The following is a 26,381-nucleotide window of genomic DNA, read 5'->3' as shown; positions in this document are numbered from 1 at the left end:
GGACAGACAGAATTACAGTAGGGGGTTGACACCTGCTGTGCAGGAGGTGGACCTTGGTGACAGAGCCATCCTAGCAGGGTGTTGCTTCTGTCTCCTTGTTTGGGGCTGACGTTAGACGATGAGACCCGACAGGCTGACGTGTGGGACCTGCAGCTGCAGGGCCAGACGATGGCATGGCCGTCACCCCAGGGGAAACAGGCCCCCAAAACCACAGGTGTGCTCGAGACGATGAAAACTTTTCAGAGGCCGTCTCATTTTGGTCATTCTTGAAATCAAACGAAACCTTTATTTGAACCAGAACTGCCCAGAAGAAATAGATGGCTCGTGACCCACAGGGAAGTCTCTGACCACACGCAGCACCAAAATAGATATTTGAAAAATTAAAAGAAAAAACACACACAGCCCGCCCTCACACACACACACGTCCCCCAAAGCCACACAGCCCTGACCAAAGGGAAAACAAGTCACACTCGGCACCTCACACATAGAAGTCTCTGAGATTAGGATTTACAAATTTATAGTCTTTGCTGTGAAAAACAAACAAGGTCCAGGGGAAAGAGCGTCGGGTACATGGAGACGGAGGATGCAGGAGGTGCGTCGGCCGCAAGCTCACAGGAAGCAGGACAGTGGCCAGCGCGTCCAGACTCTGGGGGCCTGGAGGGCCGCTGGGGTCCCTGACAGGGCCACGGGCACCGGGCGCCACCACCTTCACGACACGCCGCCTGCGGTCGGCACCGGGCTTCCAGATACATGGCGTCTTTCACTGCGAGCTTCCCAGCGCTTAGAAAAGGGCCATCTTCCCCTTTTTTAAAAAGGTGCCGGGTCAGGAAAGGAGGGGGGAGGAGTCTCCACTGCAGTAAAGTCTCTCAGTCACGGCCGGACACCCCGGCGAGTCCCGTGCGAGGCGTGGGCTCCGCACACAGGTCTACTTGGGCTCCTCGATGACGCCTTTGCTGAGGTCCGTCATTTTGGGGTACTTGACTTTCTTCTGGTCCAGCTCGTTCTGAGCCCAAAGGAGTAGTTTCAGTAATTTTGCCAGCTTGGGTGTTGACTCGCGATTTTCGTAATCCAGGACAGCCTGGTTCACTTCACTCCACACCTAGAAAACACACACACGGGCAGTACAGACGACCCACACGTGGGCACTGGCCTGAGAGCCTGCCAGGATACGGCCCTACACCTCTCAGAAACCCACTTCCCAGGAGAAGCCCGCCATCGCGGACACCCACATGACGCCCCTGCGGGATGTGAGCACCCTCTTGCCCGGGAGGGGCGCACTGTCTGGTAGGCGAGTGTCCCATCTGCCCTGGACGGCAGCTCGGTGCCACGAGCCAGGCTGGAGGGGGCTGGAGAGAGGAAGGAGCGAGGCGGGGCGACAAGCCCCCTCCTCTGAAGCCTCCAGGACACCTGCAGTGGCTGAAGGACACCTGGGGGGGCTGTGGGAGGACGGGGAGCTGCCTTCCAGTGGCCGTCGGGACGGCTGCACACTGAACCAGCAGGGACGGCGGAGAGCTTCCGAAGAAAGTCTGGGGTTTAAATAAATACTTAAAACACCTACTTCCAAGAGTCTCCAAACGAGCAGGAAGATAGTGAATAAAATTGACAGAGGCCTGAATACAGCTGACCCTTGGACAAGGCACAGGTTGGAAGGGCGCGGGCCCACCGTGCGTGGACTTTTGATAAACAGTCAGCCCTCCGAAGCCCCGGGTGTGTGTGTGTCTGTCTGTCTCTCTCACACACACACACACACACACACACACACATACATACCTGCTGGGGACCTGTGCACACGGAGCACCTTTACACCCTCTGCACGCGCGCACACACACACACACACACACACACACACCCTCGCTGGGGACCTGTGCACACGGAGCACCTTTACACCCTCTGCACGCGCGCGCACACACACACACACACACACACACCCTCGCTGGGGACCTGTGCACGTGGAGCACCACCACACCCTCTGCCTGGGACTCGAGCCTCCGCAGGCTCTGGTGCCCGTGGGGGCTCTGGTGCCCGTGGCACCGAGGGACAACGGCACAACAGCGCGGGTCTTGAAGAGGCGCAGTCACACGTGGTGCCCAGAACCCCCGTGCTGCTGCGTTGTGACAGTCACAGCGTCCCTGCCCCGGTCCACACGCGAAGGACCAGACCCCGGGAAGAACGTGCTGCCACACCACCGCCACACGCCTGGTCACGGGCCACTCCTCGCCCCCCACGGAGTCGCCCCGTGCTGGGTCCTCACCTTCTGCCTCTGCATCATGTTCAGAAGGTCGCCAAAGGGTGAGTCCTCGGGGTTGTCGAAGGCCAGCAGGGCCAGCGTGCGCTCCATCTCGGTCAGGCACTCCCGGCTCTCCTCGCCCTGCTCCGCCAGCTGCGTCTGGGCGAACTCCAGGGCCGCCTCCGTCTCCCGCTGCCGGATCAGCTCGATCAAGTGCTGCTGCTGTCGGGGGCCAAGGCACACAGCTGACACCCCACACCCGGCCGCGGCCCCCCGCTGCCCCAGCCTCAAGGACATCTTCAAGGACGCCCTTCTAGCATCTGAGTCATGACATTTGCACGTTTAAAGCAGCACACTGGCTGAAACACCTAAAACAACACCTAACACAAACCCCTTCCCCACGTAGATTAAACGGTGTTCTATTAACACAGGCTGACCATCGCTTCTGAACCGCCACAAGTCAGCTACTGAGGGGTCCACAGGCCGAGCCGCCTGGCTCAAGCGCACCTGCAGGTGGAAGTACAGGTAGCGGTTGGTGTCCAGCAGCTCAGGGTGTAGGCTATTGATCAGGGCAATGGCCTCCTGGATCTGCCCCTTCAGGATCATCTCACGGATCTTGATCCGCTCATCAAGGGTTTCCAGGTCCACGCTGGGCTCGATCCCGGATTCCATCCGAAACTTCTCTGCGGCTTCCTTGAAGCCCTCTGGAAACGGAAACCGGCCTGAGTGCTCAGAGAGTCACAGGACATTAAAACAAAGCCTCTTCGTCGCTAAGCCCACTCGTCTCAAGGAAATAACCCCATGGGAATGGCACTTGCTTAGGGACTTGGGTATTAACTAACATCTTCATGAATTCCTAGTTAGGCCCTTGAGATACATAAAAGGAAGCCTCACATGCTGGGTGGGCTCCCTGAAGGAGGCTGCAGCCCCGGGGCCAGCTTACAGAGCAGCTGCAGCTTGGTTCAGGGGAGGCAACACCCCAGAACCCTCCCATTGAAGCAGCCTGCATGCCTCTCCCCGCTACACACAAACACGCTTACATTTCTTCCTCACTGGTCAAAATAATCTCGACAGAGCCTAGTGGGCAGGGGCAGCAGAAGGATGAGAACTAACGGGAAAGACACTTAGCTCCTTCGGAAACGTCTGGGCTCCCACCAGGTACGAAATCTCTCTTCCTCCAAAACACAAACAATGAGAGCCAGTTACAGAGCACTTGCTTCCCTCGTCTGCTCTATCCTTCCCCCTTTCCTCCTTCTGGAAACAGTCCCGCATGATGTACCAGGCTGGCCAGGAGAGACCATGCCCTGGGCTGCAATGTACTTTAGAACAGACTCAATTCAGGACAGTCTGAATGATCCCAATGAACCACAAAATTGTCAAAAGCCAAGAAACGGACTTCTGCCTCAGGTCTCAGCCCGGGAGCTGTGACCTCAGCTCCAGGAGAGGACACCTTTAACGTGACCACGTGCAGAGCCGGCAGGTCAGCGCTGCGTTCTCGTAGTGCCGGAACAAACCTGCCGGCACCTGGAGAGCAGTGAGCTGCGTGGGACACAGAAGGGGAGCCTGTAGCCTCCCGCCCGCACGCAGGTCGTCACCTGTGACCAGGTAGTTCATGATGAGGCGGGTCATTACCTGTGACCAGGTAGTTCATGATGAGGCGGTTCATGTCTGCGCGCTGCACGTGTAAGTTATTGAGCTTCTCCATCCACTCATCCTTCGTGATTTCGTCGGGTTTCTCTGTGTAACTCATTTTTTATTTATTTCTACAAGAAAGAAAATATTTCATCAGTTGGTGAAGAATTCTCTAACAACTGCGACATACTAAAAAGTAATAAATGGAAAGTGGGAAGAGACTCAAAATCTGGAGAACGGAATCTACGGAACAGCACGTGCAAAGGGCCTGCAACCTGAATGTAGGGTTAGGGACCAGGAAGAGGTTAGGTGTTCAGAGGGTAGGATAAATGTACGAAAGCACCAGGGGTCAAAGAACCAAGAGGTCAAGACGTCACTAGGGTCAGACTGCGCAAGGCCCTCTGGGCTCAGGAAGGAGTTAGAACGAGTCTCCCCTGAGTGCAAATGGCAGCCACCAGACCGACAAGGACTTAGAAGTGACTGCACCAGCATTACGCAGACCCAGGCTCCTCCCGAGCTCTTGCTGATGTCAGAGCAGGCACCCCAGGAAACATCTGGCAGCCCTCGTGAGGCTGAACACGCTTGCTCCTACAGCCCCACAAGTCCACTCCCGCACACCAATACCTCGGAAACTCACCCCAGTCACCAGACAGACAAGCCTGCTCACAGACTCGCAGTTCACAGCCACCCAACAGTCGCACGGACCGACTGTGCTCCCAGCACCAAAACCCCTGGGCAGGAAGGTGTCAGGATCCAGAACGCGCACCAAGACCACACGATAGTACACGACATCCCATGGGCTCTGGGGCAGCGCCCCACAATCAAACATCACTTCTCTGTGAACTGGGTCAGCATTTGTGCTGAGCAGAGTAGAGACCACTCAACAGCCTCAGCCAGGCCTCGCCATCCAGTAGGTTAAAAACAAAAACAAACAACTGATTTTCAGAGCTATCTGGATATTAGATTGCTAAGACAGGACTGTGACTGTGTGTTCGAGTGGCAGAAGTGACGAAAGTGGTCAAAATAAGTGAGCACAGCCACGTGGATGACTCTTAGAAACCAGCTGATGAATACAGCAAGTTGCTGCAGAGGCCAAGTGTGGCAGACAGCTTACCGAAGAACAGAAAGAAGGCAAACTACGGAAGACGTGCTTTAGCAGTAAATACTCATGAAAGGGGCAGCTGGAGAGGTGCTGCCCGGAAGGAGGGGTGGACAGGTGCTGGCCCGGGAGCACCAGCAGGGCTCCTGAGATGGGGGGAGGGAGTGGGCCACAGCCCACATCACTTTTACCTTTTGTCACTGACACAGACGTTTATGGACAAAGCTTTATACTTAACAAAGCAGACACCAAGGCCTCAACAAGTTTTGTGTTTGTTTTTTTAAATTAAAAGATGGAGAATATGGAGTGTGGAGAGTGAGCAGGAAGATCAGCAAGGAACCACCCAAACAAGAGGGACGGGGTGGGGGAACACCAGTGGGCCTTGCTGCTGGACAGAACATGGGACTGTAGGGTTCAAGCTGCGCCTCTGAATGACAGAAGACAGACCAGGCACAGAAACAGGTTTGAGGAGCTGGGCCAGTCTGGGCTGCCTGACAAGACATGCAGTTGGAGAAGTCTAGGAGGCACCTGGATTACAGGTCCCGAGCTCCGCGGGGAGGAACGGGAATTAGGGAAAACAGCTGCCTTGACAAAGAATGGACAGCCAGGAGTTCCGCACAGGTCACCCAGGGAGAGGGAGAGCCGGGAGGGAAGCAAAGGGGCCACAAGACATAGTCCTCGGCTGGTGCAGGGGGCTGACCCTCGGAGGGCGCCTAAAGACAAAAACAAAGGACGCTGTTCCCCCAAACAAACAAATGTCCATCCCTCGTGCCCGCTGACCATTGCGTAACTCGGACCGAACTCTCCTGCCCGACGGGACAAAATAAAGAAGGCACCTTTCTTTCTCTCTCTGAATTTCCGCCGGGGGCAACCACGCCGATCGTGGCACACTCCCTGGCGGCGACAGCGACTTTTCTAAAGCGACCGCTTCGGCGGAACGTGCAGCAGAGACTGTGCGCGCCCCATCCCTGCGCGGACTCGGGGAGCACCCGCTGCCCCCGCCGCCGTCTCCGTCCTCGCCAGTCCCGGGTCCGCTGCCCGGAAGGAAGCGCTTGTTATAGAAAAGCCGATCTCTCTCCGCAGACACCCACGTGCCACCAGGTCTCAGGGCTCTGGCTCGCGACCCGGTCCGAACGCGGAGCCGCCTCCGGCGCTGGCTCTCCCGGGAGGGGTGACAGCGCCCGGCTCCGCTGTTCGGCCAAAAGCCACGAGCAGTCGGGACTCGCCAACCCGGGGGACGCCGCCGCCGCCGTCATCCGAGAACAAGCCCTGAACCTGACGCCTGCTCAGGCCTACGACCCCCTAAGACTCGGCGCGGGCCCGACCTCCTTCCTCCCCGCCCCGCCGCGCTCCCGCGGCGACGCTCGGCCCGCCCGCCCGCTCGGGCCCGCCGCGGCCATCTTACCTTGCGGATCCCGCCTCCTCCCGCGCTGCGCAGTCTCCGCGGCCGCTCGGGGGGCCGGGCCGAGCGGGGAGGGGGCGGTGGCGCCGGGCAGGGGGAGGTGGAGGCGGGGGCCGCGGCAGAGGCGGGGGCGGGGAACGGGAAGGCAGACGCACCGGCGGCCGCCCCCTCAGTCTCTTCCCGCGAGATCGTGAGAGCGCGAGCCGGCAGCCAATCAGGGGGTCCCATGAGGGGGCGGGGGGCAGCGACCGCCCGGAAGCGCGGGTTACAACTTCCTTCCTTGCGCAGAGCGCTCTTCGTGGCGCTCTCGCTCTACGGATTGGCGCGAGAGTCAAAAGGCATCGTCCGCCTATGAGCAAGATGGCGACCGCGGAGGTGTCGCTGGAGGGGAACTTCATGCGGGGAAGGCGGCGGCTAGACTGAACCCGAGGCGAAGGTCCCAGCGTCCCTTCTGTCGTTTATGTGAGCCCGGAGGGCACGGGGCGGGGGCCGGGGGACAGGCGCCGGGGCTCCGCGCCGCCCCGAGACGGGGTCGGTCGTCCAGGCCCGGGCGCAGCGCCCCGAGCGCGGCCGACAGGAACTCCCCGTTCCGTGGGGTGGGGCGGCCCGGTTTGCCGACCGTGTCGGGGAGACGCACGGACACCTTGACGGGGGCTTGCCCGGCGTAGCCCGTCTGCTCGAGGAAGAGTGCTGACTGCGAGCACGGCCCGGTTTCCCGTGGGTCGGGAGGGAGGCGGCGGGGGCGGTTCGGTTCTGTTCGGTTCGGGGCGCTTGGAAGGCGGGGGGGGGGGGGAGGGCAGGGCTGGGCAGAGCAGCCCCGCTTTTCGGTCCTTTCGAACCCGGCCGCTTCCGGAGCGAGCAGTGGGGCCCGTCGTGGTGGCGGACTCCGCACGAAGCCCGTCCGACTCGGGCGGCAGGGTCCCCCCGGGGACGGCGGGGGGTCCCCTCCGGCGAGGAGGCGAAGCGCGGTGTGGGCCTGGTTGACTCTGGGGTGCGTCAAGCTGCAGGGAAAGGAGAGGGCTGAGCATTGCTATTCCGAGACAGTCCGGAGGGAGGAGGAGGAGAGGGTGAAGTCCAGCCTTCGGGAGGACGGCGACACGCCGCCGCTAGCCGGAGCTGCCCAATGAGAGTGGACGGAGGAGAACAGCCCGAGGCGGGGGTGGGTTGAGCCGCCTGTCCCAGAGCCTCGGGGCATCGAGTTGCTGGAAGAGGTGACTTGGCGGGGTCAAATGCCGCGAGCAGGGCGGGTCCAGGGTGACGTTGGCCGAAAGCTATCCGCCTGGCCGTTCCTCGGGAGGGAGCAGGTTGAGTGACACGTGCTGATGAAAGCTTTTCCGAAGTGACTCCGGCCACGGCCACTGCCACGCGCCGCGGGCAGTGCGTGTGCATCCAGTGGAGGTGGTAGGGGAACCGGCGGGAGGACGTTAGGGGGAAAGCACAGAGAGCTCAAGGGAAGCACGGCCCGCCAGGTGTGCCCGAGGCCCCTCGTGGAGAGGATACGGACCGAAGTAGAGGCCTGGGAGCCGTTGTAGACACCAAGCGTTCAGCGAGGAGTCTGGGGCCTGGTAAGGAGGTGAGTGGGTGCAGGGCCACACTGCTGGTCACCATCTGGGGCCGTGACCGGGCTGACCCAGATTTTAGCCTGGTAGGATTGTTAAGCTGCTGAGCTGCTTTTTTATCTTCTCTTTTAATTTAGTGGGAGAAGGGGAGGCAGAGACAGACTCCCGCACGCGCCCTGACCGGGATCCACTGGGCAAGCCCCCCAGGGTGCGATGCTCTGTCCATCTGGGGCTGTTGCAACAGAAGCCATTCTAGCGCCTGAGGTGGAGGCCATGGAGCCATTCTCAGTGCCCGGGCCAATTTGTTCCAGTCGAGCCATGGCCGCAGGAGGGGAAGAGAGAGACAGAGAGAAGCGAGAGGAGGGAGGGGGAGCAGATGTGCACTTCTGTGTGCCCTGACCAGGAATCGAAACCAGGACATCCGCAGGCCAGGCAGAGCCCTGATGAGTTTCTTGATGGGGAAGAGGTGGAACTGGGGCAGAGGAGCTGCCAGGTGGAGACTCCTCTGGACAGACTAGCAGTTCTTTAAAGGGAGGTGCTAATGGTTTATTATTAGTCTTAAAAGAATGTTAAAAAAGTTTTTTTTTTAAAGGGGGAAGTATTTTGAGAATAAAAAGCACTGTGCTTCAGTTGCTCAAATCCTAGGTTGTTCAGCTAGGCCAGTGGTCGGCAAAGTCATTAGTTAACTGAGCCAAATATCAACAGTACAACGATTGAAATTTCTTTTGAGAGCCAAATTTTTAAACTTAAACTGTATAGGTAGGTACATTCTTTATTGAGGTAGCTCACGCATGTGGTATTTTGTGGAAGAGCCATAGTGATGGGGCCAAAGAGCCGCATCTGGCTCACGAGCCGCAGTTTGCTGACCAGAGATAGGCTGTCAACCAGGTTTTACAGAACCACAGTGTATCTGTGGACGTTTTTGTCTTACTCTGAAAAGCATAAATCAGACTCCTACACACAGGAGCTCCTGCACCCGAGACTTGACAAAAACAGCACCTGCTTCTTCAGGTTCAGGGGTAAACTGGTCGGTTGCTGCTGCTTGTCATCGTTGCCACATGTCGTCAGCAAACCCCCAGAAGTCCGTTTCCATGGCCTTGGCTGTCACCACAGTGGTGGGAATGAGGGAGGATTGTGCTGCTGTGTGTAGGTGTTTCTGTACATGGTTAGGCGCGGGTGGCATCGATAGACTCAGACCCGGTGTGGCATGTTGAATGGGAGGGGTTGTTTGATCTGGTCACCATTTCCGTGTGTCTTCTGAACCTGCATCTGTTTCCATTGTGGATGATGCCACTAAGTCCCAAGGCACTGGCTATGCCATAAGATTCTTTGCACAGGTAAAGGCAACAGTAATATTTTCCTTGGTTCCTTTTTTAACCTTTAATTCCTGCTGAAGTTGTGACATAAACTGTGTCCAGCATAGTGCCACCAGAAATAAACGGGGTGTCCTGGGGGTGAGATGAGCTGGCCTGCTTCTGCAGACCAGCAGGGGTACAGGCCGCGCCCGTGGGCGGCGCTCAGTAGTTGATGCGCCTGCCAAGGTCAGATACCGGTTCCTATTGCGTTTCTTGTGGAGTTGCCAGTGCCCTTCAGACCTGGCTGGGCAAGGGTTGGAGATACACAGACTGACTTGGAAGTTGACTCTTTTTTTCCCTGACAATATAAATTACATATATTTGTGTGTGTGTGTATACACACACCTGTATATATATACACGTGCACATGTGCATATACAAATGCACATAATATACACGATCACAGTTCTCTCTGCATATTGTTACGGGTGGTGTGTTTTGCATGACCCACATGTCATAATCAGATATCTGGTCGGAGGTAGAAGCACTGAATGAAGATGAGACCTTTTCAATGAATTTCCATGTTTTTCTTTTCTCCTTTTACGTGAGAGATGGGGAGATAGACAGACTTTTGCATGTGCCCCAACCTGAATCCACATAGCAACTCCTGTCTGGGGCCAGTGTTGGAATCACCCGGCTATTTTTAGTACCTGAGGCTAACCCTGGGACCAACAGCTATTCTCAATGCTATCTTCATTGCCCTGGGTCAGTGCTTGAACCAATGCAGGACGGGGAGAGGGAGGGTGAGAGAAGCGGATGGTCGCCCTGACCCGAATTGAACCCAGGACGTCCATAGGCCGGACCTACTCTCGGTCCACTGACCAGCCCACCAAGGCCCTTGCTTTCCTTTTTTGAAACAGTTATAGCGTACATTGTTGAAGCTTTGAGCTTCAAGTATGGCTCATGTATATAATTGCCCTATTTATTGTAACACATTTGTGTAGTTACTGTGATAACCCATAGTTATCAGACCTTTTTAAAGTGCCCTATTTTAGAACCATAGCACTTTGTTAACATTTGAAAAACTATTTCTATTGTAAAGGTGTTTTGTGTATGCTTATGATCAGTGTGTAATATTGTAGTGTGTTTTCTGTAAAGTTTAAGACATTTAAGTTTAAGAAACTATTTAGACTTGTTCATAGAGATTTAAAACACTAGCAACAAAATGCTATAAACTCCTATGTCTAACATTAATTGGGATAGAGTGACTAATATTATCAATGATCTTTCTTAAGTATTAAATAGTCTCTATTTTAACGGGTCTGTTGAAATGAGCATTTTGCAGTACAAGTAAGCCTACCTTTGCTCATCTTTTAAAACATTAAACTTTATGCTGGTCTTTCTGGCCTGGTGTGCTCATTAAATGCGGCCCCTGGAGCTCCTGGCGTGTCTGGGTGAGGCTTGTCTTGCACTTTGCTTCTCCCCAGATCTTTGGTGTTTGCTTGTTGCTCGTTTATTAAATGTATTGGGGGGGCACACATTTGAAATTTTTTGGGGGGGAGAAATTCTGCTTTTATTATTAGAATTTGATAGTTTCAAACACTTGTGGTAGCAAGACAATCATACATAATTCGACCTAGTCAAATTTTAGGTGACCAGTGACTTTGTCAATTAGCTCTGCTGGTCCTGGCCCAATTCCTAGGACAGTTTGAGAGCCTGGTGCAATCTGAGTGTGTCTAACATCTTGGATTAGACTTACAGTCAGCCCCAGCATCTTCGCGTGGGTCCATAATGCAATGAGTTTCTTCATCAGGGGCTTTGACCACTGCTTTGGGCTGGGCACAGTATCCCGCTCTGAGCAATTCAGGGTTTCTCCTTTGAATTTGCTTGTAGGCCGAAACAGCAGCATGAGGACTCTGGGCAGCCACTTTCCCTTTGCCCATCTTTAAGTCATTTCGAACCACAAGAATCATTTTGTATTCCCCACTCTCCTAAGATGCTTGTTTCAGTTCTGGACTCGGTGTCTGTGTCCTTCACTGAGCGTTTGGGGATTGTCCCGAAGCGAACACCCCAGCCAAGGCACATGCCACAGGCCACTCTGCAGCCAAGCTGAGTGCGCCAGGATGAGCCAAATACTCCATAACCAAGGATTTGGAGAGCATCTAGAGCAGGGGTCCCCAAACTTTTTTCACAGGGGGCCAGTTCACTGTCCCTCAGACCGTTGGAGGGCCGGACTATAAAAAAAAAAACTATGAACAAATCCCTATGCACACTGCACAAATCTTATTTTAAAGTAAAAAGACAAAACTGAAATAAATACAATATTTAAAATAAAGAACAAGTAAATTTAAATCAACAAACTGACCAGTATTTCAATGGGAACTATGCTCCTCTCACTGACCACCAAAGAAAGAGGTGCCCCTTCCAGAAGTGCGCGGGGGCCGGATAAATGGCCTCAGGGGGCCGCATGTGGCCCGCGGGCCGTAGTTTGGGGACCCCTGCTCTAGAGCAGCTCTCCTTGCCTCAGACGTGTCTTCAGCCCCTTCACTTCTGGGTGGGGACCGCGCTGCTACCGCGCGAACTGTCTTTTCCGCGGGTCCTTGACAAGTTCCGGATCAAGGACTGCCTGAAAATTTTTGTTTTTTGCTTTATTGACGTTAAAATCCTCTTCCCTTCACCCTTTTACTGCTTACTTGGCGTTGGAGCAAGAGGAACTCTGTGACGGGCTCCCAAGATTTCTTCACCCTGCGCAGAGTTGTGAAAGGAAACAGCTGGCTTCCCACCTTCTCAGACAGACTTGGGCGTGCTTGCTTCTCCTCGGGCTTCATGTTAAGATTTTTATTTACTGAGTTTAGAGAGAGGAGAGAAAAAGAGACAGGAGGTGGGGTGAGCAGGAAGCACCAACCTCATAGTATATATGTGCCTGGACCGGGCAAGCCGGGGGTTTTGAACTGATGACCTCCGCGTTCCAGGTCGACACTTTATCCACTGCGCCACCACAGGTCAGGCCGGCTTCTGAATTTTAGGAGCAGTTGGTTCAATTTGGAACTCAAAAATATCCTGCTGTGGAAGGATCCAGCGTGGCTGCTGATGTTGAGACCCTGCTGCGCTCAGCCTCCTGCAGTCCCGCCTTCCCCACTTCCCGCTTCCTGCGAGCGGCTGGACTGTACCCTCCAGTCTTCAGACTGTACCCTCTCTCGGCAAGTCCGGGAGGCCGCTGTCAGACTCGACTTTATTTCAAGTCTCATTTTCTACCTATTTTCATTTTAAGGAAAAAAAAGAAAAACCTCAAATTGTAGCCTGGACAGATGTAGCTGCCCCTGCGGCCAGGGCTGCCTTGTCCTGGTGAGCACCCCTCACCCATCGGAGGCGCCCGCTCTCCCTGCCGCCCCGCCGGGCTCTGTGCGGAGGGAGAGGTCCCAGCAAGTGCGGCTCTCCCTTTAGTGTTACTTACACTGTGACGCGCCGTGAGGCTCGGCCGCCCTGCTCCTAAACTGCCTTTCTGTCAGCGACTTGGGCAGCGCTCATTTGCCATGTTCCGTTAGAGGCTGCTGAGACGACACCAACCAGAAAGGGAGGGAATGCAGATTTTATTCCTTGTACTTACTAAAATACTCCTTTCTTCCGAAGTTGACGGTATTATCACTGAACTCACAGAGATACTGAGATATCTCAGAGTTACAGTTACCGTCCAGACGTAGTCACCAGAACGAGCTCATCTTGTCTCGGTGACAAAGCCCTGACTGGGTCCGGGCCGGGAGGTGGAAATGCTTCACTCGGGCCTTCTGTCTGGAGGTCTGTGGAAGGTGGAGGAGCGGAGACTCCTGCACCCAGCGCCTGGCCTCTGCAGCCCTTGCACTTGCTCAGACAGCGCAGTGACGCGGCTCTCGCCCGCTGCTCTTCCAGTCAGTCGTCTTCCGGAGCTGTTCAGGTGACACCGCCCCATGCAGCAGTGTCCCTTGGTTGGTGCAGAAAAGTTACTTGGGTGCGAAGCGTGCTCCCCCCCCACCCTCCTCCCCTCTCCTAGTTTTTCACGGTTGTTTATTCTTTGGCTGGAAGAAGATTAGTACGACTCTCATTTGCTCCTTTGAACATGTAACTGTCACACCCCACAGCTCACCTGTACCTGACATGGAGTTTAATTCCTAATCCCTTTTTCCTTCCATTTGCTGTTTTGTTTTTTTCCCCTGATTTACCTGCCACCCTAGGCGCTTGGGCACTCTGCTTCTGAGACAGTTGGTGGCCTCAGAACACCACCCAGCACCTAGTCCGTGTAGTGGCGGGGGCGGGGGGGACCTGCCTGCTGTGCAGAGCTCTTGGGGGGCAGTGCTGCCCTCTTTACAGGACAGCCACAGCCCCGTGCTTTGCTCCCTTTCGCTCTGGGGAAGCAGTTGTCAGTTTGATTGTGAAAATATAAAGCCTTTTTAAAAACAAAAGGGCTTCTTAGTCCACTGGTAACAAAAACAACCAGTCCTGTGGTATGGAGTCTAACCCTGCAGCCCAGCTAAGAGGAAAAGGCTGACTTTGCTAACGTTTTTATACATCGGGCGGGGGAGAAAGAAGTGACCTGTTCTGATGGGATTTAAGTTAGCTTTGGACAGTGGGGGGGGGGAGCAGGCTGTTTCTGGGGTCGGACCCCCGGGGATTAGGTGTGGGCAGCAGATCGGGAAATTCATGTGCAAATCAGAGGAGGCTCCTGGGGTGGAGGGCAGCCTCCTGGCGGTGGAGGGCAGCTGTGGTTGTGCTCGTGTTGCTGGGTCACGGAAACAGCCACCTGGAAATTAACCCAAAATTCCGACTGACGACACAGGAACGTAAATAGCAGACCTCTGTCAGAGCCGGTCCGCAGCTGTTAGCTGGCCTCATATACAATGTAAATGTGGTGAAAATCAGCTTCTTAAAAAAAAAACAAAAACTCAGTAGTTGCTTTTGTTAGCTAGAAAACCTCACTAGATTTATCTGTTCCTGGGAATTTATATTCTATCCCCAGGGAATGGTGAGGGGTGTATTTTGTAATAATTCATACACTTTCACAAATGGTGAGAGCACAGCTTCTGGGTATCAGACACCCTGGGGCCCTGAAATGGGCTTGGTAGCAAAAGAGAAGGAAGAACCCTGTGTTGGGAAAGAGAGGGTGGGCTCCCACCTGGGGCAGCGGTGGGTAACTGGGAAACAGTACTATAGCTCACCGAAATGTGACACTGCTTGCTGTCGGTCAAGCCCTGGGCCTGTGTGAGTGTGGGGCCTGAGCCCAGCCGCCCATGACCCCCCACCCCCCGGATCAAAGAGCACAGGCATCCTTGGCCATTGTGGAAAAATTGTATGGGTTTCCCCAAACTGCTGACAGAAGTCAGACAGGAGTGACCTTGGCCCTTCCCTTCCCACCTTGTTCTTCTGCCTTGCCACCCTCTGCCGCTGGGCCTGACCTGGGGAGGGTGCCGGGCTGTTCTGTCCCTGAATTGCAAATGAGAATCACAATAAAACAACTTGCTGTCTTGCCTGGTTTTCAGTTTTCCTTTGGGAGGGGCTGGAACCCCCGAGGGGGTTGGGTCAGGACTGGAGCAGTGGCCTCCCGCAGTCGCACTCGACCCCAGGGTATTCTGCTTGAGGGTTTTCATTTGGGACCAGGGTGTTTGCCCTGGACCCTGTTTTCCAACAGGCTTTAGTTTAGGTTTGAGAAGAGGCTGACCACCAGGAAGCAGTTTTTTAAAGGGATTGAGGAGTCCCTGGATCATGCTTTTCTGCTTTGTTAGACTTCCGTCGGGTGGGGGTGTCAGGACCAGGTGTCAGCACATGGTGGTGGTGCACTGACCCAATTTTTTTTACGGCCTCAAACCCCATTGAGGCATGGAGGCCAGTTAAGCTTCCTGTCTCTGCCGGCCCTCTGAGCCATCCATGCTGTCAATCCACAGGACTTGGGGTTTTGTTGTGCATTGGCGGTATTTAGGGAAGAATCTGAGACAACTGAAGACTTTTCAATTTGGGTTAGCTATTAAAATAAGTTTGTTAGGAGGAAGTATTCTTTAGCTGGTAGAGTTCAACAAAAAAAATATGCAACTAAGTTCCAGAAATGCCTTTTTCACCGGTGAGAAGTTGCAATACATGGGCTGGAATCACCTGAAGAGTACTGAGCGGGGAGAGCCTGGCTTCTCCCAGGGAGGGGCGCCCCTTAGCCCACAGACGTCAGTCAGCCAGCTCTGCTGGTAGAGATCTGAAGGGGGGGGGGGGGCACGACGACGACAGTCCAGGGGTCCCAAGGGTCATCCAGAAATGCAGGGGCAACCGGCAGGGCTTCCTGCTGTTTCTCACCACGTTTCCTTCTGCCTGCTTAAGCTTCCCACTCTGAGCTTCCTGGGGTTTCCTTCTCCTAGTCCGCATCAGCCTTGTTGTTAGTGCCTTTCACCCCTCTAAGCACCCGCTGGAGACCGCACCCCAGAGTTATAAATCTCTGCTTGCTGAAGACATTGTTGCTAGTTCTGAGTTCTTTAAGGATCCTCAGCTCAAGAGGCTGGGCAGGTAGGGTTCCCTCATTTCAACTCCCATGTAGGGGGCCATTTGTAGGGAGGCATCATGTGATCTTCCCCGGTCCCCAGCATGCCAGCCCCATTTTACAGACAACTTGCCCAAGTTCAGTGGCTCTGCTTGTTCAAGCCAGTTTCAGCGCCATCTAGCTGGTCTTTAAACTTCTGTTACCCCTATCTGGAGGCATACCTTGACACAAGATGGAAGTGTACAGCCCATCCGGAAAAGAGTCCATGAAGGTGGTCCTAACGGAATCACACCAGCAGAAACAAGCTGAGATGTATTCCTTTGAAGAAAACTGATAGGCCCAGTGGTGTTCAGAGAGGTCTGTTAAACAGCACCCAGGGCCCTGGTTCTGCATAGAAGCACCTGGGAGACCTATGTAGGGTCAGAGGTGCAGCTTGACTGCACACAGGGCTGGGGCAAGTAATGGGGACAGAGACCAAGGAGTTACTGGCCCTGGGGCACATGTCCAGCGCCCACGATGCCCAAGGCAGCAGGAGTTGCTGAGGTCTGCCGAGTATTTGGAGACAAGCAGGTGCTGGGGTGTCATGGGGTGTCACTACTCAGCACTGAGTGAAGGAAATCCACGCGAGGGTTGCGCACCTTTCCCTCCAGCTCCTGGGGGCGGGCGGCGGAGGAAGGAGGTGGCTCGCTCTGCTCTTTGGCCCCGTGGGTTGCAGACTCCAGTCCAGGAGAAACTGAAAATGCGGGCTGGTGGGGAAGGGGCGCTGCGCCTTGTTCCCATACCCTCAGGAGCCCGCCTGTGGGAACCGGACCACGGTGCGCTCCCTGGGGGTGGCGGGTCCGCCGCGGGCGCTCAGCTTGAGATCCCTGCCGTTAACTCCCCCGGCTTAGGCCCTTGTGATCGGCTTGCAGAGCGCGTGCGCGCGAGGTGAAGCCTGGACCTGGCTCCTTCCGCTCGCCGCACGAGGGCGCTGCTCGAGACGCGAGTGGCCTCTCTAGCCCCACAGCGTCTCGGTGGCCGGGGTCCATCCTGCGCCGGGAACGCGGGCGGACCCTCTAGCCCTCTCATCTCTGTGACTGGCGCCGACCCCGCCCGCCCGCTCGCTCGCTCCTCAGCGCTCGGAGGAAATGGCTGCGAGACCCTGGAGGCCTGGGAGCGGAGGTGAGTGGCGTTCGGGCGCCGGGCGGAGGAGCTGGCCACCGCGGGGCCGCGCTCGGGGCGGGAGGGAGGGCCGGGGCGGCGGCGGTGCCGGAGCCAGGCCCGCCCAGAGCCGCGGCGTCCGCGCCGGGCCGCGCGCCCGCCGGGGAGAGAAGATGGCGGCGGCCGGGGTGCGGGGAGGGGCCTGCGCGGCCCGAGCGCGGCTCGGGGACGGCGGGCTGCGGAGCGGCGGGGCCGAGTCGTGCGTTTGTGGGCCGGCCCCCTTCCCGTCTCCGGAGGCGCAGCCTCGCTCCGGCGCCTGTGCCGGCGGCTCCCACGTACGCGCCCGGGCCGGGCGGGAGCCGGGCCCCGAGGGCGGCGCTGCGGCTGCGCGGACCGGGGCCGCAGGGGCGGCGGGCGGGAGGCTGGTTTCGCTCTCTCGGAGCCGGTCGGGCCGGCCCGCGCCGGGCCCCCGTTGTGTGCGGTGTGGCTGCGGGTGTCCGCAGTGCGGACTCGCCTCGGGCTGCCGGGTCTCGAGTGCTTCCTTCTCGCTGCGCGCCCGCCGCGGGGACGCTGCGTCCGGCGGGGCCTGGCTGGGCCGTGGGTGACCGCGGTTCGGCCGCGTGCCCCCGGGCGCTCGGCAGGAGGAAGAGGCGGGTCAAAGTCTTCTTGTTCTCACGTTAGTTGTCTCTGCACGTCGGCCCCGGGGGGAGCCGGACCTCTGGGGGGCAGCGATAGCCGCGGTGCGCCCGGGCTCGGACCCGGGGTTCCTGGAGCCAGGGGCCCCGCCCCGGCTGGGACGCGGTGCGGGGAGCAGGGCCCCGGAACTCGGCGACTGTGCTGGGCGGCGGGGGCGCACGAGGCCGCCGGGCCCAGTGGCACGTGGGTCGGGGCCGCCCTTGGCGAGCACCGCGCAGACGTCCTAGCAGCGCCCCGGGAAGACTTGTGAAACTTGCTGGCTGATGCACTTGCCCAGCGCTGCTGCTGCTAACCGGAGTGCTTGCGCCCTTATTTTAACCGTGAGTTTATGAACAATGTGTCTTTTCGCTTATTTTTGGTTTTTCACTGGCCTTTATTATTTTTTACTAGCATTTTATTAAATTCAGGCTATTTCGAGTAAAGCGCCTCTGTTCTCATAAAAAGGGCATGACGAGAAGTTCTGTAAGCGGCTGCTCCCCGCTCCTCCCTGCTAGTGCCCATGGTGACCAGTTTCTTCTGGCAGGCAGTGGCAGTCCCAGCCCGCGTGCCTCTGAGCATCACAGTGGCTTGTTGAGGACAGGCGTGTCTGGGGCTGGGGGGTGGGAACGCTCGGTGCTTCCGGTGGGCCTTGGCCGGTGGGCTTGCCTTGTGGGCGCGGGGGGCGGGCCCTTGGCTCCGGAGTGTTTTGGCAGTGGAGCTGGATGGTCCTGCTGTTGGCACTGTAAGTCTGTCTTCCTGCCACCACAGGGCGCCTAATTTACTAGGAGTTCCATCCCGACACCCTGGGGGACTGGTTCTTGGTAGTTACAAGTTTGCAAGATTTTCCAGTGCCTGACTTTTTTTTTTTTTTTTTTTAATGTTTGTCTCATGATACCAAGTGACTGGCTCTTGCAAAGATTGTGTTCGCAGGTCAGCTCACTGTTGTCCTTGAGTCCCTGCAGTGTGGCCCTGTGTCCCACAGAGGCCTGGTCTCTCATAGGCCTGGGGTGCTCACTAAATCCACTAAAAAGCTTTCCCTAAACCGTCTCACATTTGCATTTTTCTTGTTTAAGTGTTGGGCCCTTTCGTTTAAATTTCTTAAATGGTGGGTATCTAATATCCTTTAAATTTTTTAAAGAGAGAGAGGAATGTGGATTTGTTGTTCCACTTATGTCTGCATTCATAGGTTGACTGATTTGTGCCCTGACCGTAGATCGAACTCATAATCCTGGCATATCAGGACAACGCTCTGATGGATTAAGCTACCCGGCCAAGGCTAATTCTACCCTTTCTATGCCCAGCATCAAGTGACCTGTGCTATCTAATTCCATTACAAAGGCTCTGTGATCGACAGCTAGTGGAAACACACTCCTCAGGAAAGAGGTTGGGAATGTCTGAGACCTCGCTTGGTCCCCCTGCCCACACTGACCCAGAGAGTGGTCTCTCCTGCCTAGGGTCGTCCCCCCCCCCCCGTAGTAATTTTGAGGGGGTAACTTGTTGTATGAAGTAGAGTAGGTAATTGTCTGTATTGTAATAAGAATGCTGGTAGTCCCAACTAGAAAGTGTACTTTATCAGGAGGTGATCACCTTGTGTATAATTCTTACGAAGTAGGTATTTCTCTCTTTGGATGTCAAATTTAGAGGCTGTGGTTTTGTATTTCATATGCTGGTACAGCCACTGGGTGGTACTTACACCTTCATATGACTAAGCTTTTTTTTTTCCAATATAAAGATGGCTTTACTGTGGTTTGGGTTATGAACATAAATACGTATGTCGAAAATTAAAACAATGTAAAAAAATCAAGAAGAAAGCAAAAACACCAGAAGTGGCAGCATCACCTGCTCTCCTCACTCTGTGAGGGGCCTCTTCCAGGACAGTGGCTGGAGGGTCTGGTTACCCTCCTTGCAGTCTTCAAGAGTCCCGTCCTATGGGCGTTTCGGTATTTCAAACCAGTCTCCTGAGAAGGACATTGGAGCACTTAAAAACACCTGCACTTCCCATTACCTGCCGGGCCAGAATGAAGGGGCACACCCAGCAGTGAGGGTGTTAGTTAAATACTTGTCAAATACTCTCCTAAGAGGGTCTGTCTCCGGCACTGACATTTTACCAGGTGACGCCCACCATTTACTGCATGCTTGCCCTGCTGCTGGCACTGACTGACCTTGACATGGTGAAGTTTCAGAGACCCTTTTAGGAAGCTGAGGTCGCAGTCCTCCCTGTCTCCTGGGCAGGAAAGCGCAGCTCAGAGAGAGTGAATTGCTGTTAGGTTTGCAGCGAGGCTTGAAGCCAGGGACACCTGATATAAAAGGCATTAAGCGTCCCCAGCTCCCAGTCTGTTTGTCAGAGGCCTTAACTAACCCCACTTGTCAGGGGTGGTGAGGGGGGATCACAGCTAGCCTTGGCTCTTCAGGTTTGTCGATTACAATTTGAAGTTTTCCCTCTAGTTGTTAGTCAACTCTCCTCAAACACCCACCCCACCCCCGTGTAGCACTGAGATGCGGGTCAAGTTACCTCATGTACATCCAGCTTGTGCGGGTTGTGAAAATGGACCCAGAAAATCCTGTTACTCATTCCTTAACATCTTTATTTAAGCTTAGACCTTTCCTACCACCCCAAAAGTAAGCATTGGCCTCTGCTGCTCTCAGGGAAGGAAAGGAAGCTTGCCGTTGAAATGCACAGTTAATTCTAGACTTGTCTTCGAGGTCCCTAAGCATCATCTGCCCTTGGCCTGTGCTTGAGACCCTGAGATTGAGGGGATGTGGCCCTGCTCACAAAGCTTCTGTGTTCTCCTCGGAGGACTTCTGGCGTGTGAGTGCTGTGACTGCTCGCTGGACCTGCCCCTTCTTGACGGAGGAAAGGGGTCGGGAAAGTCTGGTGCAGAAGCCGAGCTTCCTTGTCGTCTTCCTGGCGGGAAGGTCACCCGGTCGCTTGTGGGCCCTCGGAAAGCAGCCCTTAAAGTCCCTCAAGTGTCAAGTGGTAGCTCTGTGTCTCCCCTTCCCAAAGGGTCTGAAGTCAGGACCTGACACACACAAATTACCTGGGACTCCAGAGAGCTTTTGCTTACTTAAATCATGTCTATGATATTTACCATATTTGGCATTGACAACAGATGTTCACATTTATTGTAAAATATTAATAAACCATTGCGTGTAAACGTGAGTAACATTTTATGGAAGCTATTTTCCAAGACACAAACTACTTAATGAGAAAGGTGACAATGTTTTATGTTTCTGCCTTTTTTATGTCTGGCTTAACAGACAATAGCTGGGTTCTCACATCTGCTTCTGGAAAACTAACTGTACTTCTGAGAGTGACCAATGCAAAAGGCAATAATGGCATAGTGTTTTGCAAATAGTTTGACCTTGCGGACCTTCAAAGGGCCCCCGGGCCACATTGAGAACCTCTGCTGTAGATAATGGCTGGGAATACTTATTGTTTAGAAGTGTAAATTTTTAAAAATATAGTAGTTGATTCAAGACGTTAACACTGGGGGAAATGGGTTACTTTTAGGAAGACAGGCAGTGTCTAATGTCCGCACTTTTTTAATTGGCTCAACCACATAACTTGCTTTTTGGCAAAAAGAAAAGACTTGTTTGTGGTCACAGGTGAAAGTATTTCAGGGTGTATGTCTCCCCCAGAGCGGACTGCCTAAGTGAGACGAGGGTGCTTGCTTTGGCGTGTAGGAATAGGACTGCTTTCAGGGTTAGGGCACTCTGCCTTGTAGGTGAGGTGCCTGGATGGGAGAGCACCGTGATTTTGTGTGTTAAGTGGCACTTTGCATTTGTTGTAAGACATTCTTTAATTAGACACGGCCTCTGTAACAACTTGAGCTACTATGAAAATGGGGGTGAGAGTGGCCTGGACGCGGGGCTGTGGAGGGTGCAGGTGTCACGTGTGTGAGCCCAGGGGTATCGCAACAGTGCCTCTGGAGGTGCCAGGAGGGAGTCCTACACAGGTGCAGTAGTGTGGCCAGTTGGGGGGTCCCCTGGAGGATCAGGGTTCATAATGAACTGCTACAGGACCTAGAGGCTTGGGAAGCAACCCTGAAGTGCCCAGCGAGGATAACTGTCACTTTACTTCCTGCTGTCCTGGGAAGTGACTTAGTGCTTAGGTCTCTGTGAGCACGTACCTGAGATCTCTTCCTCCCCCTGAGAAGGGAGATGGGGCTCCTTCCAGGAGCCCATCTCAGTGCTGTCCTCAGGCATTTAGCAGTAGCTGAACTTGTCCCACAGGGCAGGTTTCTTAATGAGATCAAGAACCTGGACAAGTCAAAGGGTCACTGAGACCCAGGTGGTGGCCTCGTCTTAGGAAGCACCAGTCTCCTGGAAGGTAGGATTTTGACGGGCCCATTTCAGTGTTTGAAACCGTGTTTCCTTGTTCACTGAGGGGGAAGTGGGGCTGGCTTCGTCCACTTGGGCTGCTGGGACAAAATACTGTAGACTCAGGGTTTGCCTCAACACACTTATTGCTCGGCCCTCGAGGCCCAAGATCAGAGTGTCATTGTGTCATTGTGGACAGGTCCTGGAGAAGTCTCTTCTGGGGGCAGAGGCCAGTCTCACTGTCCTCACAGGTGGAGGGGGTGAGGGAGCAGGCTCTCTGGAGTCTCTTTTATCAGGGCATTGATCCCATTCATGGGCCACCCCAGTGACCTAAGTGCCTCCTAGAGGCCCCCACCTCCTCGCACCATTGCCTTGGCACTAGGTTTCCATGTGAGTTTGGGGGAGGGGCACAAACATACCACAGCGGAAGCCCATTCAAGTAGCCGTTTAGGAGACTCTCTGTACCGTTTATTTAATAGAGTGCAGTGAAACCTCAGTGCTTTTCCTTCCTCTTACCTCTGATTCACCCGTGCAGCTGTTCTGGTTCCTGACTCATTTATGTATAGTAGTTGCCTGCCGAGGTCACAGCCTGTGCTTTGCATCAGAACCAGGTAGAAACCAGAGCAGCCTGGCCCCGTCCTGCAGAGGATTCTGTACCACTGGGTTGGCTTTTGTCTCCGTACATCTGAAGCAAAAGTACCTGAGACAGTCGGAACCAGCCGGGCTGTTTCTGGATTTCTCTCTGTACCTCTGGAGGACCTTACTGTGCTGTGGGCACCTTGGCTCCATGGGAATAGCTGCAGCAATGGCAGCGTTAGGTGGTGAGTTGAAAATCGGAGTGCAGTCTCTGAAGGGTCACATGTAATGTATGCCGAGTCATCTGAAGGGTCACATGTAATGTATGCCGAGTCAGAGGCTGTATGTTCAGATGGGTGGAAATGGGCTTCGTTGCTTTGTGTCCCAAACTTGTCCACCTGTCCAGTGTTATGTGGATGAGCGTGTGCTTGCAGCTGCATTTCACAGTAGCTGCTGATGTAGCAGAGCGTGTGCTTGCCTGTGGGGTCCGTGAGGGCAGAGCTGCCTCTGGACCGAGGACGGCCTGGCAGTCCCTGGAGAACGGTAAGGAAGCCCTAGGACACCCGCCGTGGGGAATCCCTGGCGTGTTCAGTGACTGCCCCACTACTAGACACTGATTTGTCTTTAATTAGGAAGTGTTTCTCCTTTCTTTCTTAACAGTGTAAGGAACTTACAGCTGGTGTCTTCTCAGTTCCTTGTCCACAGAAGGGTCTAGTTATGGTGATACAATAATTAAACTTCAGTCTGACCTATCAGTTTAAAAATTCTGAGTCATCAGAGTCCAAAATAAAGAGTTTGTGTTGTAGGTTTTGGATATAATTTCTGACTGGCAGGTCAGAATTGTTTAGAAATTAAGATGGTTAGTTTTTTTGTATTTTTCTGAAGTGAGAAGCGGGGAGGCAGTCAGACAGACTCCCACATATGCCCGACTAGGATCCACCCGGCATGCCCACTAGGGAACGCTGCTCTGCTGCAACTGGAGCCATTCTAGCGCCTGAGGTAGAGGCCACAGAGCCGTCCTCAGTGCCCGGGCCAACTTTGCTCCAGTGGAGCCTTGGCTGCGGGAGGGGAAGAGAGAGACAGAGAGGAAGGAGAGGGGGAGGGGTGGAGAAGCAGATGGGCGCTTCTCCTGTGTGCCCTGGCCGGGAATCGAACCCAGGACTTCTACATACTGGGCTAGTGCTCTACCACTGAGCCAACCAGCCAGGGCCAAGATGGTTGGTTTTGAATATTATCCCAGGGGGATGTGAGGTTTAGACAGACATGCTTTTTGCCACTGGGTGGGGCAGGTCTGCACTAGATGTTCTCTTGGAGGAGAGACGATGGTCGTGCTGTGCGATAGCATATTTTAAAGTGACTTAGGGACAGGAGCCTTTTAACTGTAGCACTGCATCACTCAGAACGGCTTAGGAGAGCTCTGGAGGTGGGGCCTTCAGCTTGACCACAATCACAGTCACATCGCTGACATTTGTCATTTGTTTTTAACTAACATAACATTTTGGAAGGGTACTTTTGGTTTTGTTTGCTTCTGGCAGGTTAGCATTTTGAAGAGGTGGCGAATGAAGGGCAGAGTGAGGGTTATTTTGGAAGTTTTGTGGAAGGCAATGTTTGGTCTCTTCCCACACTGAAGCCCAGACCTCTTAGTGCTCTGCTTGTCCTCAGTGTGTCCCTCGACCCCTGCAGGTCCCCAAACCCCTTTGTGGGCTCACAGCCCAAAACTCTTTGCACTGTGACAGTTGGCGCTGTCAGCCTTTGTCCACTGAGTTGACATTTGCCGAGGTAGAGGTTCAGAAGCCAGTTAGGGTGGCCACATAAACCCTGTGTGCACCCGTCCCGGAGACGGGCCGGCTGCCCTTCAAGTCTTCCGTGAAGCAGTGCATCTGCCTTAGGACTCGGCCTCCAGTGTCCCTCTCTGACGCGCCCCGTCTGAGGCAGCAGGGATGCTCTTGTGCCTCTGCTGCACCCAGCACTGGCTGTCTCCGGAAGAGCCCATGGGGCTGGCGGGACCCAATCCGTCTGTACTTGAATGACAACTGACAGGCTACAGTTTCAGAATTTTGGCAGGCATTTTCTCAAAGATGAAAGATGTGAGGGTTAACTGACAGAATTTGTTGTTAATGAGAACGTTCTAGCTTTTGAATGAGTATTAGAATTTTGAAAAACTTGTATTTGCCATTGTGAGCTTGATGGCTTCCCAGTGATTAAAGCCATTTGAGGAGACAGATACCAACATTATTAGCCCACGTGTGTCCTGTCCTCTGTGTCATCTGACAGGGTGTTCTGCGCTTGGACTTGTGTGAGTTGGAGAACTTGAGGGTGCCAGACGACCCCACGGCTTGTTTCCACATCAGCTCGTGTTTGTGACACGGCCACTTGTCAGGGCCAGGTGTGGGGTAGCAGAGAGCACCCACAGTTACTGTAAGACATTTCTGCTTGAGTTTTGGAAATAGTGATGTATTCCACATAAACGGTAACTCTTTGAGGTCCTCAGTTTTTAAGAGTGTTAAAGAGGCCCTGGGACCAGAAGTTGTAGTGTGGGTCCTGGTCCTGGGTCCCCCCCAGTCGTGGGGCTGCGGGCAGGTGCCCAGACTCCACTGTGAGCAGCAGTGGAGATACTAACCCTCAGATTCCATGGCATTATTCTACCTCTGCTTAGCAGGAAGTGGAGCAGTTTCAGCTGAGAAGAAAAAACTTGTACTTAGAAACATAGAAAGATGATTTTAAATTCTTGGAGAAAATTGTTACTACTATGATGTGAATGCAGGTTTATGACCGTATTCCTCATGTGATGTGCTGTGGTGTGTAGGGTTACACACTTAACCTAAGTTGTGTTGGGAATTTAGCACTTGATTATAGATTGTTCTCTTTTGTCTTTATATGCATGGTTTTGTATCATGAGCTGAATGAAGTTTTGTATTAGAATTTCGGTGTTGAAATTATGAAAAATCAATTTTGTAAACATTTTAAAAGTCCACATAAGTGAACCAGATATCTAGGATGATCTGATCTGTTCAGAATATGGGCTTGATCTCATTCTACTAACAGAAATAACTAGGTTTTTCTTTTCCAATGAATTGTTCAGGATTCACATAAAATCCAGACATGTTTATCTTTTTTAAAAAATTTTATTCCTGAGGACATATTAAATTTTGTTCTCAGGATAGTAAATATACAAGGAAGGTTTATTTTTTGTTTCTTTTGAGAACTTAAGTTTCTGAACCATTGACGCCTCATTTTGAGACCAGTTTGCCACAATGAAGAGATTTGGTTGCCGTGGTGACAGAATTTGGCTAATGCAGTTGACGTGGTCACTGTCTCTTTAAAAGGCGGAGCATCAGAACATTTGTTGTGAGGTCACTAAGGAGACCACAGTTACACAGAGGCAGTTGGAGTGAGGCTAGGAGCAGGCAAGGGGAGGTGGGTGTGCTGGGCTCAGGTGGGACGCTCGGGCTAGACTAAAATGCGCCAAAAGATGAGTGTTTATGGCTCAGACTGGGGAGGCCGTGTGGAGGAGGTGTGGGAGGAGCCAAGCTTTGAATACACAGAGGGTGTCTGTTCCATGTTGATGTTAAATAATCACAAGCTTCTAAAGTTTTTCTCAGGTGTTGATTGATTGATTGATTGATTGATTTTACAGAGAGAGGAGGGGTGGGAGCGAGTGTATCAACTCATACAGTAGTTGCTTCACTTGGTTGTTGACTGCTTGCCTCCTACGTGCCTTGACCGGGCAAGCCCAGGGTTTCAAACCAGTGACCTTATCTTTCCAGGTCACGGCTCTGTCCACTGCGCCACCACCGACCAGGCTCTTAGGGTTTTAACTAAAATGATGGTGTAGGTGCAGTGTTAAGAATTTTAAAATAATTATGTCTGTTTTTTGTTCAGCCTTTTCACATTTTGTTTCTCTCCGTTGGGTTTTATTGAGCTGGGTCCATCAGAAATAGGGTCCTGATTGGGAAGCAGCCGACA

At 54.0% G+C, this 26,381-nt stretch overlaps 2 protein-coding genes and 1 pseudogene across 10 annotated transcripts in view; 1 reads left to right on the top strand and 2 right to left on the bottom strand.

The window, feature by feature from the left end:
• Nucleotides 1-254: 254 nt before the first annotated feature.
• On the bottom strand, nucleotides 255-6,487 carry GID8 (GID complex subunit 8 homolog). Of its 4 annotated transcripts, none has more exons than XM_066384364.1 (5): nucleotides 6,364-6,487; nucleotides 3,860-3,990; nucleotides 2,735-2,931; nucleotides 2,252-2,449; nucleotides 255-1,099 (listed from the first exon to the last, which is right to left on the bottom strand). In XM_066384364.1, exons 2-5 carry the CDS (start codon nucleotides 3,975-3,977, stop codon nucleotides 926-928), a joined length of 687 nt encoding a protein of 228 aa, XP_066240461.1. In that variant the 5' UTR covers nucleotides 3,978-3,990; nucleotides 6,364-6,487; the 3' UTR covers nucleotides 255-925. The 4 variants fall into 4 exon arrangements, with proteins under 4 accessions (XP_066240461.1, XP_066240462.1, XP_066240463.1 ...); XM_066384365.1 differs by lacking the exon at nucleotides 6,364-6,487 and adding an exon at nucleotides 5,795-6,312; XM_066384366.1 differs by lacking the exon at nucleotides 6,364-6,487 and adding an exon at nucleotides 6,050-6,312.
• A 186-nt stretch (nucleotides 6,488-6,673) lies between these two features.
• DIDO1 (death inducer-obliterator 1) overlaps nucleotides 6,674-26,381 on the top strand; it is a 53,101-nt gene continuing 33,393 nt past the window's right edge. For 3 of the 6 annotated variants that reach the window (XM_066384360.1, XM_066384363.1, XM_066384358.1), the window contains exon 1: nucleotides 6,674-6,822. The gene's annotated coding sequence lies outside the window, so the exon portion shown is untranslated. Of the gene's footprint in view, nucleotides 6,823-12,446; nucleotides 16,866-17,042; nucleotides 17,861-26,381 lie in introns of those variants that run through there. The other 3 variants (XM_066384361.1, XM_066384359.1, XM_066384362.1) reach the window with 3 other exon arrangements.
• Nucleotides 10,851-11,378, bottom strand: LOC136406661 (peptidyl-tRNA hydrolase 2, mitochondrial-like; annotated as a pseudogene).

This window comes from Saccopteryx leptura, chromosome 5 (assembly GCF_036850995.1).
Source record: "Saccopteryx leptura isolate mSacLep1 chromosome 5, mSacLep1_pri_phased_curated, whole genome shotgun sequence".
Classification (NCBI taxonomy): domain Eukaryota; kingdom Metazoa; phylum Chordata; class Mammalia; order Chiroptera; family Emballonuridae; genus Saccopteryx; species Saccopteryx leptura.
This window is presented reverse-complemented; position numbering and strand designations above follow the sequence as displayed.

Excerpts from the sequence above, each read along its gene's own strand:
- GID8 (XM_066384364.1), bottom strand. The coding sequence starts at position 3,977 with ATGAGTTACACAGAGAAACCCGACGAAATCACGAAGGATGAGTGGATG. Across the intron at positions 2,932-3,859 it reads CATGAACTACCTGGTCACAG|AGGGCTTCAAGGAAGCCGCA; the intron begins GTAATGACCCGC and ends TTCCGTTTCCAG. Across the intron at positions 1,100-2,251 it reads ACATGATGCAGAGGCAGAAG|GTGTGGAGTGAAGTGAACCA; the intron begins GTGAGGACCCAG and ends TGTGTTTTCTAG.